At 40.5% G+C, this 20,729-nt stretch overlaps 1 protein-coding gene across 3 annotated transcripts; it reads left to right on the top strand.

The window, feature by feature from the left end:
• Window positions 1–720: 720 nt before the first annotated feature.
• Window positions 721–20,206, top strand: ubn2a (ubinuclein 2a). 3 transcript variants are annotated; one of them, XM_056266997.1, is made up of 17 exons: window positions 722–1,401; window positions 2,977–3,093; window positions 3,191–3,292; window positions 3,600–3,728; window positions 4,961–5,061; window positions 5,238–5,754; window positions 6,533–6,603; window positions 6,690–6,819; window positions 7,774–7,883; window positions 8,025–8,135; window positions 8,272–8,412; window positions 8,504–8,551; window positions 10,863–10,908; window positions 11,037–12,356; window positions 16,580–16,787; window positions 17,009–17,077; window positions 19,661–20,206. In XM_056266997.1, exons 1-17 carry the CDS (start codon window positions 1,099–1,101, stop codon window positions 19,705–19,707), a joined length of 3,570 nt encoding a protein of 1,189 aa, XP_056122972.1. In that variant the 5' UTR covers window positions 722–1,098; the 3' UTR covers window positions 19,708–20,206. The 3 variants fall into 3 exon arrangements, with proteins under 3 accessions (XP_056122974.1, XP_056122972.1, XP_056122973.1); XM_056266999.1 differs by lacking the exon at window positions 3,191–3,292 and having other exon boundaries at window positions 721–1,401; XM_056266998.1 differs by lacking the exon at window positions 17,009–17,077 and having other exon boundaries at window positions 725–1,401.
• Window positions 20,207–20,729: the final 523 nt, after the last annotated feature.

Raw genomic sequence — 20,729 nt, 5'->3', positions numbered from 1 at the left:
ATCTGTGTGAATAGTATAGCTTGGGCATGATATGTTTATACTTTTGGAACAAATGACATCAATGACTAATGTAATTAAATCTATTAAAAGCAGAATGTGACAACCTCACAGAAAAGGTGAATAATTATGCTCTTATAACATCAATAAATAAATGTTATTGTTAACACTTTACAATAACATTAGTTAGTTAGTTAACATTACAAATAAAAAAAATACTTTTAAAGCATTTATTAATCTTAGTTTAACATTACTAATAAATTAATAAAATGTCAAAAGTTAAATCTTAATATTATTAAATTATTATTAATTACAATTACTTAATGGTCTTCAGCTAACATAAACTAACAATGAATAAACAGTTGAATTTTATTAACTAACATTAACAAAGATAAAAAAATACCGAAATAAATGTATTGTCTATTGTTAGTTAATATTATTTAATGAATAAACGTTAGCTAATGGGACATTAATGTAAAGTGTAACCATTTTATTATGTTTAAAGACTTCTGAACTATTCAAATCTTAAATCCAGAACAACAGAACCTCTTAACATATAATACGCGCACTTATGAATTATCGTGAATCACAATCCATTGAAAAACACTTTCTTCTATTATATCTATATTAGTTCAATTTCAAGGGGAATCCTTTTTTTGTCCACTGTAAAATCTCTAATTGATCATTAGAGTGTCTGTTGCCTGAAGGCCCGCCTCTGATTGGACGAGCTGCTGCCGTCGGCGTCCTCTGATTGGCCACCGCGACCTCTCCGTCGCGCACACCGTTTCCGGTGTCCGTGTGCGCGCAGGCTCAGTTCGCTCGTCTCCGCTCTTTTATTTACTCTCTCTCATCTAAGATGGCTGTTCGGAGCTCCTGAGTCCCCCGAGCGTAGCGACCGAGGATGCTTGCGCCTCCAAAATCAACTTTCACCCGGCCATCCCTTCCCATGCGCATCCCGTAAGGTGTGGAGGGGACTCTAGCATCAGTACAGCCTCCGAGCGCCCTTTCCATCCGCCTTGAAGCTCTTTAAATCAAGTTGTTTGGCGAAGTCAAGCCCCGCCACTGAGAGTGAGTGAGTGTCCAAGAGCACTGAACATCCAAATGGCCGAACCGAGAAAAGTGCAGTTTGTCACCCTGCCGGCCCTGGCCGGTGGTCCGGGCGCGGAGGGCAGGAGACGGCTGCTGGAGGAGGACGGGGCCACCGAGATGAGTTTTGACAGTGAGGGCAGGATGAAGATGATGGGGACCGGGGTGACGACAGCGGGTGACCGCGAGGCTTTGATCGGGAAGAGAGACAGCGAGGAGCCCAAAGGGAAGACAGTACGCCTAAACCTGTGTCTGTCCGAGCCAAACGAGCAGTGTTCGGCCGAGTTTAACTACGGCGAGCTCATCCAGTCTCAACAGGTACGATAACTATCCGGATCACTTTAGGAAAGAGTATGCAGACTAACCTTTACTTGTTATTATAAAGACACCGCTTGTTTGTTTTTTTTTGCTGAGTTTGCTTATGCGTTAGCCTGTTAGCTGAGGAGTTCAAAAATAAAGTCCTCTTCAGGGGATAGCCGTCTAAATGGCAAGTGTGACATATGCTATGAGCGAGTGTGAAGTGCGTTTAATTTATGAAGTGTCTCTATCCTTTTTGCTTATAAACTTTGGAGCACTTTGTTGAGTATGTGACCTTTGTGGCCCCCAGCCCCCTCTAAGCCCAAATGGAGATAAAGGAGAGCTGAACTGCTGCTAACTTAATTCATTGGCGGTCCATGTTACTTTGTAAACCTGGTCTTTGACATATGTCAAGACATTTTTTGATAATTAAAAAAGTTTTGCAATTGCAAAATAAATTGCATAATAAATGAACGTCATGTTTGAGAAATCTAATTAAAATGATTAAAAAGACTATATATTGGTCTTCTAGAAAAAGATGATTTATTCTACATGAAGTGGAATACCACCTCATGGGTGCCACCATATTGAGATCACATTGACCATATAAATGATACTACTACTACAGTGTAGTGGAGTCAACAGCAACACCATTTCAAATAGAATCTCTTTATTGCAAGCAATTATATCATCTGCCACTTTAATAGCTTGAGCTCTTTAAAATCTGGTGGATTGTGATTGGCTGTCTTTCTTTATTATTCATTGTCCTGAAAATAATTCCAACAATATAATTCCTCTGTCGTTGTTGTTATAGGTGTGGAGTTAATTCTCATAGAATTAGAACTATTATTAAAACGAGTTATTGTTAGAGATGCACTGATAAGAACATTTTGTCCGATACCGATAATTCTATTATATTTGAAAGCCGATAAACAATATTTTGGCTGATAAATCAAAAGCCACATTTTTATATCATTTTTGAGAGCCTGATTACAAAAACAAAAGTCTCACCATTAAAAGCCATGTCCCAAGCACATGTTCTCGTTATAATTTTATGTAGCCTAATGAAGTAATTCCAATCATATTTCAAGCAGTTCAAAACCATCACAGCAAACAGTGCATATCTGAAGTGTCTCAGCAGAAGGAAATAATCCATTATTTATCAGCTTTAATATATCAGGCAAATGTTCTTATCAGACCGATAACGATTAAACATGAACATATATCGGCCGATATATCGTGTGCATCCCTAGTCATTGTCCTTGGTCCACCCCAAAATAAAAATTCTCTCATTTACTCACCCACATGTCATTCCAAACACAAAAGAAGATATTTTAAAGAAAGTTAATAATCAAACAGTTTTCATTGCTATTTACTTTGAATGGACAAATAATAAAATTGAAGTCGATGGGATCCGAAACTTTCATTTTTGGTGAGCTATTCCTTTAAGTGTAAATGGAAAAATAACATGTCCAACATCGCAGTCATCTGTGCAATAATGATATTGATACAGAATTTATTGTACACATGCTGATCCACTAATCCGAACAGGAAAAATAAATGGCTTAATATGGCTCACACGTTTTCCCTCCACAGGCCAAGAAGAATCCACCAAGTTCTAAGTCTTCCCTGGACCTGAATAATCCCTTTAACGATGATGAGAGAGAACGTCTGGAGGTCGAGGCACTGGCCAAAAAGTTTGAAAGCAAATATGTAAGTGTTGCTCTATGATTTTGAAGTTGCATTTTAAAAATCTGTGGGCACCCAAATGCCAAGTGTCACGTTGCCGCTACCGCTGACGTCCTTACAGGGTAACGCAGGGAAAAAGAGGCGGAAAGATCGGATGCAGGATTTGATTGACATTGGCTTCGGCTATGATGAGAGTGACCCCTTCATAGACAACTCGGAAGCTGTGAGTGGGCACTTGCCATGGCAACAGACAGACTTCACTATGGAGATGATCGATTGGCATTTAACATGCTGTTTACCAACTCTGCCTCATTGCTCTCTGAACTTTAAGGGTGTTTTTCATTCATACTCATGTCAGTGATGGATAGATATATTTAGATTTATGTTATTGATATATTTGAAACGTGTTGTTGTGGAGTCGGGTTTTTTTTTTGCATGTTCAGACATCATAACGGCCTTCAACTTTGACCTAACCTCAGCCAACAAACAGCATAACACCTCTGTAAATCACTGTGTCTTCTTCCTGTCAGTATGATGAGCTTGTACCAGCCTCCCTGAGCACCAAGCTTGGCGGATTCTACATTAATACGGGTACTTTGCAGTTCAGAGCTGCCTCTGAATCTGAGGGAGAGGATGGGGGGAAAGGCGAAAAATCCAGGGTGAGTTTCCTTTCGTTTTTGCCAAGTGACCCTATGTACAACTGGTTATAAATATCCGACTCTCGGGTGATCCGATCAGAAGGCGTCAGTTGAGACAGATTGTCATTTACAACTGGTTTTATCATGCATCTCCAAATGTATCTCGTTTGACCACTTGTGAGCAGATGATCTCTGATTTACATAACGTACTATGCTATACAAAAGCACACAAATTGGCATACTGTTGCTCCCAAATAGTTCAATTTAATCTCACAGCAAACATGATATTTGATGCAGAATGCTCATAGTGTTCAGATATCAGTGCTTTACATCATGTTCCAGTTTGGAGCAAAAACCCTCGGTCACATTCGACTACCTTCAAATACGGTTTGAGTGATCAGATCACAAAACAATTTGGACTCCATTTACACATCTATTTATAATATCTGTCTCGACTGACCACGTGTGATCAGATCACCACAGACGGATGTTATAACTATCTGAAAACAGGGTCACTGAATGTTATATAGACCTGTTACAGAAACATTTAAAATTCTGTCATCATTTACTCACCCTCATGTTGTTTCAAACCCATAAGACTTTCACTCGTCTTTGAAACACAAGTTAAGATATTTTTAATGAAGCCTGAGAGATTACTACCCCTCCATTGAAAGTCCACGCATGTAAAGCTTCATAAAGAGATTGTAAAGGTAGTCCAATTGAAACGAGCAGTTAATACAAGTCTTTTGAAAAGACATGATTGCTTTAAATGATGCACAGATTTAATATAGGCTTTTATTCACACGTATAATCGTTGAGCAAAGCATATAGAGCACATGGCAAACACAGAAGCTCAACTGGGCTTGCTTGATGCAATTTCTGATGACAGAACTTTACATTTTTGGTTGAACTATCACTTTTACACTGTCTACACCAGACGCGAGCTGCGGTACACGACAAAAGCAAATAGAATCCATTATAATCAGTGTTGCTGTCTACACTGGAAGCGACACAACACCACAAATTCCCTGTGGTAAACTGATGCCCCGTTCTATCTTTGACGTACTTCCAAGTGCTTACGCTACTTCTGATACGAATGACAAATGGATTTGCAACGGTCGCTTTGTTGTGTCCGGTTTGGACAGCTTCTAGCTGTTGTAGACCTTGTGTAAGAGTTTGATTTTTCGAGACCCCACTTTTGACGTGTGTCTTGGAATATGATTGTAGGACTGATGATTGTTTTTTGATTCTAGATGAGAGATGGAGAGGAACCACTGATAAAAAGAAGGAAGAAGAAAGATGGAACCAGTTTAGAGGAGAAAAAACCCAGAAAGAATAAAGTAGCCAAACAAGGGTGAGGAAAAAGTGCTTTTGTAAATCTGGAACTAAAGCAAAAAGTAGTTTTATAAAACAGCTACTTGTATAAATATTGTATAGTTAGTTTTTGATTTTCAAGTAAGCCATTAGTAGACTGATTCTCTAAAACGTTACTTATGAATGCAGTTTTTATGGCCTTATGTTACCTCACAGAGTGTCTAGTCTGAGCCTTCATCGTCCTGAGAAGAAGAAGAGGAAGAAACTGATGAAGGATTCGCTATGTTTGGCTGCAATGCTCCGCCGTTTCACGCGAGAGAAGGAAGAGATGCGGAAACTAGATCCCAGTGCATCTCACTTGGTCCCTGGTCTTACCAGCACTCCCAACTCCAACAACCTGCTACAGAACTCCCATCTCCACAGCAATGCCAACAACAGTGACCTTTCGCTAGCCGACCTGACGGCCGACCCTGCCATGATGTCATTGCTTAATTCAGCCAATGAAAGCGAGCTTCAGGATATCATGCGTGACCTGGACTTTAGTTTCTTGGATGCCGGGCCTCAGATGCCCCCATCAGGCAGGGAGAATGGACAGATTGTGTTGGGTTCATCATCTGGGCACAAGATTGGCGCAGGGGGACTGAATCGAGGGCAGGCCGGTCTCATCTCTTTTCCACCTCTCCCTGATGGACTTCCAGCCCCCTTGATCAAGCGCATAGAGGACCTACGAGCTGTGAGTCCTGTTTTGGTTATTTTTCTATGGCGCTCATTTTAGTTAAATGGGGTCATATGGAAATTCTCATTTTTTTTAAATAAGTCGAAAACATATTGAGGCACAAAAATCCATCCTCAGTCCATAAAAAAAATCCATATACCGGTACTGATACCATGCTGAAAAAAATGCTATGTATGTCTCTAATGGTAGGGGACTGAAGTTTATTTTTAACAAGATCCCTGATGATTCAGTCTGATCTTGTCAGTTTTAGCAGAACATTTCAGCACAGCCTGTTTTGTGAATCTCTCACAATGTAATGCAGGATTTGCAGAGAGACTGCTATTGAAGGATAGGTCAGTTCAAACTATATTGGAAACAATTGCAAACCCACAGCCCAAGTGTGAGCAAAACAATGTAGGCGTGTGTACATAGAAGTCTTCGAAATTATATAATTTTGCTATCATTATAAGTACACCTGAATGGGAAAAAAATGTGAATAAAATGTATGAAATTAACTCGTTAATTGCATCAGAGTTTATAATTCACCCCAGCCTGTTTTGTGAGAGCAGATAAATGTATGAGAATAAAGGCAACTGAATTTTTTTTGGTCATGGCTGCCAGTTATATAAACTGCATTACATCTAAATTTAAAATGTTATGCATTGTTTTCACTGGAGGTCAATGCATAGAGAGCAAATAATACGCCCACAAATCCACTTTTAAAAACACTTCAGGGACCATTTTGTTAATGCCATTTTCCTGCACAACCTGATGGTTTTTTTTTTTTTTTACTCAGGCATCGAGGCAATTTGATCAAGAAGGCAGAAAGAAATTCTTCACACTGGATATGAATAATATCTTGCTCGAGTAAGTAAAATCTCAGCATGTTCTTATTCAGCTGTTCTCCACAAAAGTCCATTGTTTCTTGTTGATACATTTTTTCTCTCATTCAGTATTGAGCTGCAGGTTCAGGAGCAACCGGCAAACGTGCGTTCAGATGTGTATTCTCACCTGGAGGCCTTTGTGCCCTGTAACAAGGAGGCGCTACTCAAACGACTCAAGAAACTCAGCCTCAACATACAGGTAAAGGACTATACTTTCCTGTACCTATAGAGGATATTAAGATGTTACTCTAAAACCAGAATGGTATTTGTTGCTTTCTCACAAATGATAATTATACAAATAGCGTTAGAGTAGCTAAAGGCCGTGACACACCAAGCCGACGTAAAATAAACCGCGGCGATGAAAGCTGACTGTTGTTTCTTCGTGTCGGTTGCATCTCGGCTCAAAACTGAGCTTAAACACACTAAAAGGACTACAGGTGGCTGTCAGCAGGCACATGTGTTCTGCGCCTGCATGTACGGAAATAACTGTGTACACCGACAGATGCTGATTCAACATGCCGAACCCCCCAAACGGAGTCAGACTATTGCCGATTGTGTGGAACACACCACAAAAATGGTCGGCCTGGTGTGTCGGGCCTTAAAGGGATAGTACACCGAAATTAAATTTGCTGTTAATTTACTCGCCCTCAGGCAATCCAAGATGTATTTGTCTTCTCTTTTTCTTCAGTAGAACAGTAAAGAAGTACGATAAGTTTTATGATGCGAAACGACCGTTGTGTGTAAGAATCTAAACATTATTTTCAGCATCATTACCTGTAATCCATAGCCTTGGCAAAAGGGAGCGCGTGCTTCCTGTCGCATAATGACGTATGTGCGGGAGCTCAAACGTTGGGAATCTGTGAAAAGTCAATCTTCCCGATTGAAATTGCGCAGGCGAACGTAATCGTAATTTTTATATAGGTTGGGACATCCAGGATAAGCACAAGGAAGTACTTTTTGATGGACTATACAACACGGGATTCCTCCCTCCCTCCAGCGTCAGCTCACGTGCGAGTTTGTCCCCGAAACTGGACTAGTTTAACTGCTTTAAAATATGTGTAGCTTGTAGCAGGCTGACTGTAAGACGGGCTATAGTTTCAGAGTAACTTCCCCAACACTATACAACTCTTGTCTGTTTTTTCCACTTCTGCAGGATGACCGTCTGCGCACACCCTTGTTAAAGCTCAAACTGGCTGTGTGCAGCGTGATGCCAGAACAGATCGCCAGATATAACATGGATTGCATGGCAAAAGCTGCGGCTAAGTAAGTCTTAAACTTTCCCAAATTCCTGCCTCTTTCTGCTTCCATTATTTGCTTGTGTAGATTTGTGGAAGAGACTGGGAAGAAGGGCAAATGGATGGTGTAGATGTATAGAGAATTAAATTCACTGTGTGTGTATTACAGGCAGCAAATAGAAGATGGAGAGAAGAATGGATCCGAGGATGACGATGAAGAGAAACCAGGAAAGAGGGTCATGGGACCAAGGAAGAAGTTCATATGGGATGACAAACTCAGGTTTGGACTTTTACAAAATAAAATCATTAATGACGAAGCAGAGCAGACATCAGTTTTTGTTTAAACGCCACTAATAGGCTGACAGTGGAAGAAATTGAGTTACCCCATAAACTTCCATGCCTCTTGGTTTTGCCAGGACTCTGTTGTGTAACCTGGTGCGTGTGAAGCTGAGCTGTTATGAGCTAGAGCAGTGCTCTCTGTCTGTGGAGGACTATCTGAAAGCCTTCATGGAGAATGAAGTCAAGCCTCTCTGGCCCAAAGGCTGGATGCAGACCAGGTGTGTGTGTGTGTGTGTGTGTGTTTGTGTGCTGGCGTTACCTTCTGCTAGAAAAATATCCTGTAATTTAAATTTTCTCTGTCTTTTTCAGGATGCTTTTTAAGGAGAGTCGTGCGGTACACGGTCATCTCACTGGCCTGTGAGTAGATCAACCTTTTCATATATATTTACACTATTTGCAATCCAAATAGAACCTATATTTGGATTAAAGTGGCGACAGTTTATTCAATCACCCATCTTACTCTACTCTATGGAAGCTTGTTTCCGCCACTGAATAAATAAAATATATATAATAATTGCGACTTTTTATCTCACAATTGCGAGATATGAAGTCGCAATTATGAGAAATAAAGTCGCAATTGCGAGAAAAAAAGACAGAATTGCGACTTTTTATCTCACAATTCTGACTTTTTTTCTCACAATTGCGAGTTTACATCTCATAATTTTGACTTAACACATAATTGCGAGTTTATATCTCGAAATTCTGACATCTTTTCTCAGAATTGTGAGATATAATACTTCATATCCCCCTCAGAATACTTTATATCTCGCAATTCTGACTTTATAACACGCAATTGCGATTTTATATCTCGCAATTCTGAGAAATAAAGTCAGAATTGCGAGATGTAAAGTCAGAATTGCGTGATATAAAGTCAGAATTGCGTGATATAAAGTCAGAATTGCGTGATATAAAGTCAGAATTGCGTGATATAAAGTCAGAATTGCGTGATATAAAGTCAGAATTGCGTGATATAAAGTCAGAATTGCGTGATATAAAGTCAGAATTGCGTGATATAAAGTCAGAATTGTGAGATAAAAAGTCGCAATTACCTTTTTTATTTTTCATTCAGTGGCATAAACAAACTTCCATACTACTCCCATCTACTCTTACTCTAAACTTAATTTTTTGCACAGGACTTATATAAAGGGCATCTTCCTGGTGTATAAAAAAAAACATATATTATTTGGCTAAAGATTAGCAATTAAATGTGCCAGTTGTAATACTAGTAATTTATGAACTTCGCCTCCAAATATAGGAAATGTTTCTTTTTCCTGGTTGGTTTATAAAAATCTGAATGATGTGCAGCAAAATAAGACCCCACATGATGGGATTGTGCATTAGTAAATAGTTTCTACCCGTTTTTGTTTTTCCCAATTTACCGATTGAAAAGACAAAGATTTCGAATGATTTGTTTAGATTTCTAATGATTTGTTTAGAAGTTATATTTCTAGCGCCCCATGTCATGGATGTTTATCTAATTTCATCTGATGGCAGACATCCTGAAATATAAATAGGGTGTGTGAGTGGTCTCTCATGTCTCCTTGCCTAGAGGATAACATATTTAACCTCATCTTACTCCATAGAGACATGCCTTGAACTTAATTTGGTGCTTTTCTATGGAAATGTTGGTTTGAGGGCAAATGTGCTTAATTGTTTTAAAAATAGTGTCACAATACAAAAATGATCCTTACCGTCCTAAAATAGGCTTCATGGGATTTCGTGGAGAATCTCTCTTTTAAGCACTGTTCAGTGTTCACAGCAAAACGAATGTTCGGCATAAAACATCCGTCCAATTTTTGCATGCTAGTTGTCTTTCCAGACCTAAAACAGCAGACAGGCTAAATGAAAATGCAAATTTACTCTCTAACAGTAGGTGGCGCTTATGGGAGAAAAACCCCAAAAATACGCGGTACTCAAAGCACTGCTCGACTTTCTGACACTCGCTTGTCATGGAGAAGAAAGGCAGTCAAATAGCATTTAAATGTTTTCAAACAGCCGTTCAGGCTTTCTCTTTCAAGAAACTCTGTCGCTTAGCAAAATAGTCTGTTCCTGAGCCCACTTAGTAGAGGTTTGCTCAGGATTGAGTTTTTTGTGCAAGATTCTGTGCATACAACCGAAAAACACTTGAGAATATCCAACCCTGCACCTGTAAACCTTTTATTTTTATTGCACAGTAGATGAGTGTACCTTAAAACATTAAATACATTTGACTAACCTTTATTTTGAGATATTTATATTTTCCCCCCTCCAGTTTTTCACGCACACATCTGTTTCTTCCCTCCCACACCCGCACTCAGCAATTCAAAAGTTGTCCCGTGCCACACAGTTGCGTCAGGTCTCGCGAGAATGCAGACCTCTATCACCAGTCATAGTTTTATTTAATGGTGGCAGCTCTGGGCATGTGACCAAAAGCGCAACTCTTGGTTGGCCAGTTTTATTTGCAGTGCGATGGAAAAGAGATAAAACCACCAGTCCGTACAAAAATCAGTCGCATCATGCAAAAGCAATGCAAATGTTTGTGATGGTCTGAACAGACGCATTAACATTCAAATTGCAGTGTTTATCGCACAGAATATTTGTCTTGAAGTAGACAGGCCTTCAAACTAATCCAATAATGTTGAATAGTTTTTAATGCCTCATTGTGATTGGTGAATTGTTTTTTCAACAGTGGCAAGAAAAGAATTGTTCCAACCCCAAAAGCTGCCAAAATGACGGTATTAAAATTGAACTACACCATTATGTCCATATACTCAAATTCAACAGCTTTATATGTCCTCCAGTTGACTATGATGAGATTTGTAAGATCTGTATTTTCTGTCGTTCTACCCATGATCTGCTCCAGGACGTGGGCTGGACACAGAGGCCTGCTGCAGGTGTTGGATCCACATCTGCCTCGCCTGCCTTACCTGCCCCAGGGTGCAGACCGCCCTCCTCTCCCTCTGAACCCATCTGCCTCTCGGATTCACTGGACGAGGATCTGGCGGTGAACTCTCTGGACTCCATTTCCAAGGCTCTCGCTCTCCTCAGTAATGCTGCCAAGGGCCTGACGCCAAACAACGGCGTTCCCGCCGCCTCTTCTCCCGGTGTCCTCGGATCCTCAACTGGAGTCAGCCACTACTCTTCTCCTCTGTCACATTCCACCCTTTCAGGAAAAATGGAGCCTTCTGGTATCTCCCTGGTGAATATGAGCAGTCTATCTACCTCTCCTTCCCTCTCCTCTCCTCTCACTTCATCTCCTTCAGCTTCCATGCGAGGCGAGACCTTTGGGATGCTAAAGAACGGCGGGCCCGTGCAGAGACACTCGGGAACACCAACTCACAGAGCTGGCATTTCAGGAATGAACACAGCACAGCCTGCGAAACCCCGTCCACCCCCTACCGCCTCGCCCCTCTTACCTCCTCAGCAGAGGTCATTTGGGACAATGGGAGTGAAGCTAGTTCAGACCCCGTCTCCCGTTGGACAAGCGAAAAACTGCGCTAACAAATCCGGTGGCGGTACTGTGGTTTCCCTGCAGTCTCGTATGAACGCTCATCCCTCACAGATGAGCCCTCAGCAGTCTCCTTCTCCGACTCCTTCCTCTCCATCCATCCTGCTGTCACAGACCAAGACGACCTCTATCCCACACAACCAGTCAAACTTCATCACGCCCATGCAGGCCACGCTCACAAAGTCTTCCCACAGTAGCAGCTCTCCCATCATCAAACTCACACCGCGACCCCCTGCTCCTACTCCTCCTCCTTCGTCCTCACCCTCTCCTTCATCAACTCCTTCTCTTGCCCACCCCAGACCTCAAATTATCCCCAGCTCGCACCAGTACAGCCCCAAGAGCCCGGCCTTCAGGCCGCCGTTTACCACACAAGGAACTGGAATCGGATCCGGAGTCAAATCAGGATCAGGACAAGCCAGTTACAGTTTTGTAAGTGGACACAAAACCTCCAGTCCATCTGGCGGTGGAGCAAACAACAACACCATCACCACAGCGATGGCCACTCCCATGTCTGCAGGGTGCCAGAACAGTAGCCCCTCCCCTTCAGCAGTACCAGCCAATCACAGCCAGCGGCAGAGGCCAGTGGGAGGGACCAGTCAGAGTGCCAAGTCTTCAACGAGTCGGGCAGCTGCCATGACCCTGTCCTCTTCTCCTGTCTCCTCTCATCTGTCACAGGTGAGTCCAGCAGCCTCAGTCACTCCAAACCTGTGCATACTAAATGTCGAGTCATGCTAAACCTGTTTCTGCAGTTGCTAGCTCTCAGTGCTAGCACTCTACATTATGCATTTGGCAGCTGTTTTTATGCAAAGCGACTTCAGTAGATCAGTATTATGTGTTCCCTGAGAATAAAATCCATTACTTAGGCATTGTTAGTACCATGCTTTATTTTATTTTTTTTAATCGAACCTTTTTTTTAAGCTGCTTGCTTTTAAAGTGTAAAAAATGTATTATCGATGTAATATTGCGATTAATTGTGACATTGCAAAGTGTTACATCTGCCATTTTTCTTTAAAGAAAGAAATTTAGGGCAGTAACTCTAAAAATATTGAAGATATCTTAATATCCTTCTAGATTCTCATTCTTTTGGAATCTTCATTTTCAAGGCCCTACAGTATATGCTTCAGTCCCATAGATGTGGGGATCTCAGAGTAGCTCCATGTTCAAAGTTCAATGAATTTTACTCACTTTCAGTGATTAAAAACCAAGTGTGGTTCACTGTGCACACATTTAAAGAGGAATGTCTGAAGAATAATGTTTAAACTAGAATGTATCTTGTTTCCCTCTAGCAAAATTGCTTTAAAACATAAATCTCCAAAAAGTACCAAAAATCCACTGAAAATGCACATTAACTTGCACATTAACAAAAGTGTATTTGAATCAGTTTCTGGGATATTTGGAAGAAATTTTGTTTATTTTATATACATGTTGTTTACGTTGTATAGTTCAAATATGCAGTATCATAACTACGTTACCACATTAACATCCCTATATCTGTCAGATTAAAAATGAAGATTCCAAAAGAAAAGTTTCATAAGAACAAGAATCTAATATGACATTAAAATATCTTTAACACTTCTTAAATTAAAGACATGTCAATTTCAGAAATGTTTTTTGGCACTCAGAAGGTGTGTTGTATACAATAGTTTTGATAACACTGAAACTAGAAATCTATCTCATTCCCATCTCTTTGTTTCCCAGAGATTTTTCTTTAAACACAATAACTATGGTTCTTGACCATTGAAAATGGGTAAAATTCAACAATTTGGACATGGAGTCATATTGGGGTCCCAGTATCTATGGGACTGAACCTATAGGACCTTAAAAATGAAAATTCCATAAGAAATGTTTATTAAGAGTGAGAATCTAGAAGGATATCTTAAAGGAACACTCCGACTTTTTGAAACTTTAGCCTATTCACCTTATCCCCCAGAGTTAGATAAGTCCATACATACCTTTTTCATCTCCGTGCGTGCTGTAACTCTATCTGACGCACCCACCGCTAGCCTAGCTTAGCACAAAGACTGGATGTAAATGGTTGCAGCTAGCATACTAATCCAAATAAGTGACAAAATAGCGCAAACATTTTCCTATTTACATGTTGTGATTCGTATAGTCACAGAGTGTACAAAAAAACGAAGTCACATGAGACACAGACATATTTTAACCGTATAAATACTGGGAACTATATTCTCTGAAGGCGAAGCACTGCTACTTGGGCGGAGTGATAACCGCAGCACCTGAGACGCGCTCTCTGCTCCTCACCACGGCGCGTCTCAGGTGCTGCGGTTATCACTCCGCCCAAGTAGCAGTGTTTCGCCTTCAGAAAATATATAGTCGCCTTCAGAGAATATAGTTCCCAGTATTTATACGGTTAAAATATGTCTGTGTCTCATGTGACTTTGTTTTTTGTACAGTCTGTGACTATACAAATCACAACATGTAAATAGAAACATGTTTGCGTTATTTTGTCACTTATTTGGATTAGTATGCTAGCTGCAACCATTTACATCCAGTCTTTGTGCTAAGCTAGGCTAGCGGTGGGTGCGTCAAACAGACTTATAGCACGCACGGAGATGAAAAAGGTATGTATGGACTTTTCTAACTCTGGGGGATAAGGTGAATAGGCTAAAGTCCCAAAAAGTCGGAGTGTTCCTTTAATACTCTTAGAGTTACAGCCATGAGAACTTTAGAAAAATAATATTTATGGCTCTCAGACAGGTATGTTCTGTGCAATTGAGCTGATATATATAAAAAATGATACATTTCTAGTTTTAACATTATTTGTCCTTTAGATAGTTACCCACGTTTGTTTTTTGACCACTGAAAATGTGTATGATTTACTAATGGAGCCACATTAACATGTTCATATCTCTGGGATTGATCCAAAAGCCTTTAAATTGAAGATACCAAACAAAATGTTTGTTGTTAACCAAAATATGAAAGGATATTAAGATATTTTTAATGATTCTTGAGTTACAGGCATGCAAACCTGAGGCAAAAAACAAGTGAAAGAGAAGTGCCTTTTATTTTTATTTCACTGTTAGCATAATGAAACAGAGATTGCTAAAGTCACCATATTTAACTAATAGACCAACCAATCTCTGTGTGAAAATAACATAATGCGGCTATCTTTCTAAAGTCATTTTTACAACCCTGTAAATTGTCTCCAAATCTCAGGTGAAAATTGTCATTTTGAGCCCCTCTAGAAAATAGTGGATTACTCTGTGAATAAACAATCATGACATTTATTATTTTGGCTTTCATAACTATAGACACTCACCTAAAGGATTATTAGGAACACCATACTAATACTGTGTTTGACCCCCTTTCGCCTTCAGAACTGCCTTAATTCTATGTGGCATTGATTCAACAAGGTGCTGAAAGCATTCTTTAGAAATGTTGGCCCATATTGATAGGATAGCATCTTGCAGTTGATGGAGATTTGTGGGATGCACATTTAGGGCACGAAGCTCCCGTTCCACCACATCCCAAAGATGCTCTATTGGGTTGAGATCTGGTGACTGTGGGGGCCATTTTAGTACAGTGAACTCATTGTCATGTTCAAGAAACCAATTTGAAATGATTCGAGCTTGTGACATGGTGCATTATCCTGCTGGAAGTAGCCATCAGAGGATGGGTACATGGTGGCCATAAAGGGATGGACATGGTTAGAAACAATGCTCAGGTAGGCCGTGGCATTCAAACAATGCCCAATTGGCACTAAGGCGCCTAAAGTGTGCCAAGAAAACATCCCCCACACCATTACGCCACCACCACCAGCCTGCACAGTGGTAACAAGGCATGATGGATCCATGTTCTCATTCTGTTTACGCCAAATTCTGACTACCATCTGAATGTCTCAACAGAAATCGAGACTCATCAGACCAGGCAACATTTTTCCAGTCTTCAACTGTCCAATTTTGGTGAGCTCTTGCAAATTGTAACCTCTTTTTCCTATTTGTAGTGGAGATGAGTGGTACCCGGTGGGGTCTTCTGCTGTTGTACCCCATCCGCCTCAAGGTTGTGCGTGTTATGGCTTCACAAATGCTTTGCTGCATACCTCGGTTGTAGTGGTTATTTCAGTCAAAGTTGCTCTTCTATCAGCTTGAATCAGTCGGCCCATTCTCCTCTGACCTCTAGCATCAACAAGGCATTTTCGCCCACAGGACTGCCGCATACTGGATGTTTTTTCCTTTTCACACCATTCTTTGTAAACCCTAGAAATGGTTGTGCGTGAAAATCCCAATAACTGAGCAGATTGTGAAATACTCTGACTGGCCCGTCTGGCACCAACAACCATGCCACGCTCAAAATTGCTTAAATCACCTTTCTTTCCCATTCTGACATTCAGTTTGGAGTTCAGGAGATTGTCTTGACCAGGACCACACCCCTAAATGCATTGAAGCAACTGCCATGTGATTGCTTGATTAGATAATTGCATTAATGAGAAATTGAACAGGTGTTCCTAATAATCCTTTAGATGAGTGTATGTTTGTTTGTCTATCTACAGAAAAAAATATAATAAAAAAATCAAAAATTTGAGCCGGGGACCTCTGGTTGAGTCGACAGGGAATGACCCTATTATGAGTGACCTGCAACAACCTTTCACCATATTTGTTACACCATAATATTTTAAAATCATTTAAAAACTTTCCAAAAACACGGTCTCACAATAGAAACGAGCAAACATTTGTCTGAGAAAATGGAATGATGTCAATAGTTGCGAAGTTCGAATTTGTTAGTCACGTTTCTAAAGCTGGGCTTAACCGAAGATCATTTGATTGTGAAAAATGGTTTGCAAATATACTTTTTCAATTTTGCTATTCAGTTTATTCAGATATCTAAACCTTTCTCCCATCATTACTTTCTAACCCTTAATCAAGGCCTCTTTCCCCCAGATGTCTTCATCTTCAGGAAGTAACCTCTTGGGCTCGGTGCCCCCCTCCCTCCCCCTGGGTTTTGGGATGCTCGGGGGTCTAGTGCCTGTTTCTTTACCCTTCCAGTTCCCATCGCTCCTCAACTTCAACCCCACAGGCCCTGGAGGTTCTGGCTGCAGCAACATGGGGTCTTCACCCGCTACCAACTCAGGATACACCCTGGCCCAGAGTGAGTGTGCGCGCGCTCATGTGTCCCGTGGATCCTGTTTGCCTGTGTAATGTGGCTAGATTTTTTCTGTCTCCCTAATCTGTTTCTTCAATTGTCCTTCTTTTCTTCCTCTTTCTCCACATCACATCCTGTTTTGGTGCTGCATTTCTGCCATCTCATTTGCTCCTGGATTGCTGTGCACTGTGTCCCTGTTTCTTTCCACCTGTCCCGCTGTCCCCCAGATCTGTTTAAGAGTCTGCAGCCAGGGTCTCAGGTTGCTCTACCTCCTCACTTACAGCTTGCTTTCTCAGGTAAACGCTGCAAAATCCCTCTGGCTCACTGTCGCTCTCTCTTGGATTTAAGCTGTTGATGTTGACCCTCCCATTACTCCCCTTTGCCTGTTTCAATCCCCTTTTGTTTCATCATTATTATTATTATTATTATTATTATGCGGCTTTATGGGCTCTGTTAAAGGGATAGTTCACTGAAAATGAAGATTAGCCCATGATTTACTCACCCTCAAGCCATCCTAGGTGTATATGACATTCTTCTTTCAGACGAGTTCTATTAAAACATTTCCTGGCTCTTCCAAGCTTTATATTGGCAGTGAATGGCCGTTTATGTTTTGAAGTCCATAAAAGTGCGTCTATCCATCATAAAAGAACTCCACACGGCTCCGGGTGGTTAATAAAGGTTTTCTGAAGTGAAGCGGCGTGTTTGTGTAAGAAAAATATCCATATTTAAACCTTTCTCGACTAAAATAACTAGCTTCCGGCAGATGGCCCACGCAAGTCGACTTACGCCAAAAGAGTAACATGTGATGATGTAGGAGTAGCGTAAGCAAAACAAACAGCGCTGGGCAACAAACTCAAGCTCCTCCCACATTTCTCTTTAAAAATTGTCGTTTTAGATTTCTAATTTGTGAATGGTGTTTTGTTTTGCTCTATCCTCTGCGCGTCCGTGTTCGTCATTACTGTACGTTCACACCGCCCCAGGTGAGAGCGGCAAAATTCGCTCTCGCCGCCCTGCCAGCGACGCCGTAAAAAGATTTGTGGACGCTCTGATGCTCTGACGTAGATCGAATGTTTGGTCTTTTTATAAACTTTATTTAAAGGGGCCGTAAAGCAAACAAGCATGTCGATCGCTATTTTTGCAGAAAATTGATCGATGGAAAGAACTTAACAATTATAGTGACATGTTTGCTAACGAAATAAACCAATTAAAAGCCATTTGTGTGGTGTGGCTTTTGTGTTCATGGTTAAGTGCTATTCTAATTTGCATTCCCGCTGAAAAACAAGCGTTCTAGCGCGAAAATCTTGCCTATAAATAGTGTTGCGCACCTTCTTATCAAATTCAAATGATCAACCTCTCCTCTATTTTGCTTGGGAACTAATGTGGTCGGAACCAAAGTTACTTGACTGCGGTCTCTGGAATCCTCTCAAACGGAGCACTTCTGCATTCCGATTGGTTGCCGCCGAACCGCGTCATAGCTCATTACCATAAAGTTGAGCTGATTTCAACAACTCCTCGCCGCTCCTCGCCGTCCAAGACGCGCCGCGCCGCCCTCGCCGGAGCTCGCCGCCGGCTCTCATTGAAAATGAATGACTTCCGGCCACTTTGACGCTCTCGCCGGCGGCGGTGTGAACGCACAGTTACGTTGCGAGTCAAGTTCAAGTGTTACTCTTTCGCCGTAACTCGATGCGTACGGTCGTCTGTTATTTTAGTCGATAGAGTTTTAAATATGGATATTTTTCTTACACAAACGCATCGATTAACTCCCGGAGACGCGTGGAGCACTTTTATCATGGATTCTTTTTCAAAACAGAAAAGGAAAGCCAGGAAAAGACTTGGAAAAGACAGGACATTTTTTTTAATATAACTCCGATTGTATTCGTCAGAAAGAAGAGTGTCATATACACCTAGGATGACTTGAGGGTGAGTAAATCATAATTTTCATTTTTGGGTGAACTATCCCTTTAACTCTTTCCCCGCCAGTGTTTTAAAAAAAAATCAAATTTTTGTCAAAGATATTACGTCTGGATTGGATTCAGAATGACGATCAAAACACAGATGGAGTAGATAGTCTATCAACACCCATAATGGTTTCACAGTCCTATAGCTCGTCCTGTGTCGACATTTCATTCAGTAACGTGTTTGTGATGATCATGTTATTTTACATGTGCATATGATATCGCGTGTTTCTGCTTCTTCTTTGCCTGTGTTTTGATCTGGAGATTCAGAAGACGCGTAATAGCGCCCCCTACCATATAACAGTAAAAACACGGAAAGCCAGAAATTTCCGTCAATGGCGGGGAAAGAGTTAACATTAAGTGTTTGTTTACACCTGGTCTTTTTATTGATCAAATATGTTAAAACTGTTCCATTTACACTTGGCCATATATATGTGTCTGCCAAAACAAATATAAATCCGATCTTCAATTACCACGCTATATGCAGAATTCATTTAACAGAATTCAAGTCAATGAAAGCAACAGATACATGAGCTGCATTTTATTTATCAGCTAATTTCAAAATTAAACACCGGATCATGTGACTAACTGCATTATCGTAGCTGCTTAGTTTTTTTTTTTTTTTATGTATCACACTTAAAACTCAACAATTTTCTTTGATTTGATGTAGCCAGTTTTTAATTACAAACCTATCAAAAACATGCAATAAATGATTTTCTGTCAGAGACTTTTTGGTATCAAATCAAATGTATTCTTGCCTTTATTATCCAGTCTTAATTCACAAGCTAAGGCAGAATCCTAAATGTTGCTCAGGTTGGCAGTTCTCTAGGTTTTTGGAACTGATCATTTGTTCTAAAATTGGAAATGCAGATTTTGTTTTTGGACTGAACTGAAATCTTAAGAGTTTGTCTTGATTTTCTTCAGATGCAAACCAAAGTCAGGGGGGAGACACGAAGAGGAAGTCCCACTGACCACCAGAACCAGAATGTACAAGTGGACACCGCTGGTGACGGATGTGTTCAGCTGCTCGTGGATCCACACCTACTGCGCTTTCATTCAGATTAACCACCCTTCTTCAATTAACCTCATTCTGCTTTTAATTGACCAGTGTTCTGGATGATTGGAGTGAGCCGGGCGCATTTTAAATTTTTTTTGTTCGTCGATATGTTTACACAAGACCTTAATCACTGTGGACATAGAGCTAGAAGAAGTGAGAGGAGTACGAGACAAAGCAACATAAATTTCTATTTAAGTTAATGTCGCTGGAAACGTGCATTCCCGTGTTTATTTTCTTAGTAGATTTTTGTTAAGCTCCTAAAGGGATGTGATAGTCCAAACCGTTTCCTTCTACAGACTGTTAGAATAGTAGCTGTTAATAATACATATGGGTAAATTATTTATAATTTTTTGACAGGGACATATTATGATGATGTTTAAGTGTATTAGAATAAAATGGGTATGTATATAAAATATACATAGATATTATGTGATATATTTTCTTTCAAGGTCAGTATGTATGATCTGCGTGCAGATGTCTTGCTGTCTTTGGTGCTGCGTATCTCACTGGACCTTGTGAAAGAAGAAGAAAACATTATTTTATGGATGAATGAATCATGTGTGAAAGCTTTTCATAGAGAAGAATTATGAGATTATAGCCTACTTGAACTTTCAGTTTAGTCTTGCTTAATATCAGTACAAGAACTCCCAAGACTTTCAATAAAACGCCTTAGTTTGTAAGTTTGAACAACTATGCAGGACTGTAAATGCTTCAATGCAAAGTAAGCTATTGCTTAGAGCTACACTTTTAACCATTAGTTGTGTGTGTGTGTTTTCTGAGTGGAGATTCTTCTGTGTGTTTGTTTGGTGGGTTTGTCTTATTACATCTGTCTAGTCACTTCTGCCCCAATACCTCACTGGACAATTAGTTCTTCCTTCAATGTCTTTGTTCCATTTCATCCTGTGTCATCACCACTTCTTTCACCGAATCTCCTTC

The sequence above is a fragment of the Rhinichthys klamathensis genome, unplaced genomic scaffold, assembly GCF_029890125.1.
Source record: "Rhinichthys klamathensis goyatoka isolate OS25496 unplaced genomic scaffold, OSU_Roscu_1.1 h1tg000254l_1, whole genome shotgun sequence".
NCBI classification, from domain to species: domain Eukaryota; kingdom Metazoa; phylum Chordata; class Actinopteri; order Cypriniformes; family Leuciscidae; genus Rhinichthys; species Rhinichthys klamathensis.
Note: the sequence above shows the minus strand (reverse complement) of the source record. Positions and strands in the feature narration are given on the sequence as shown.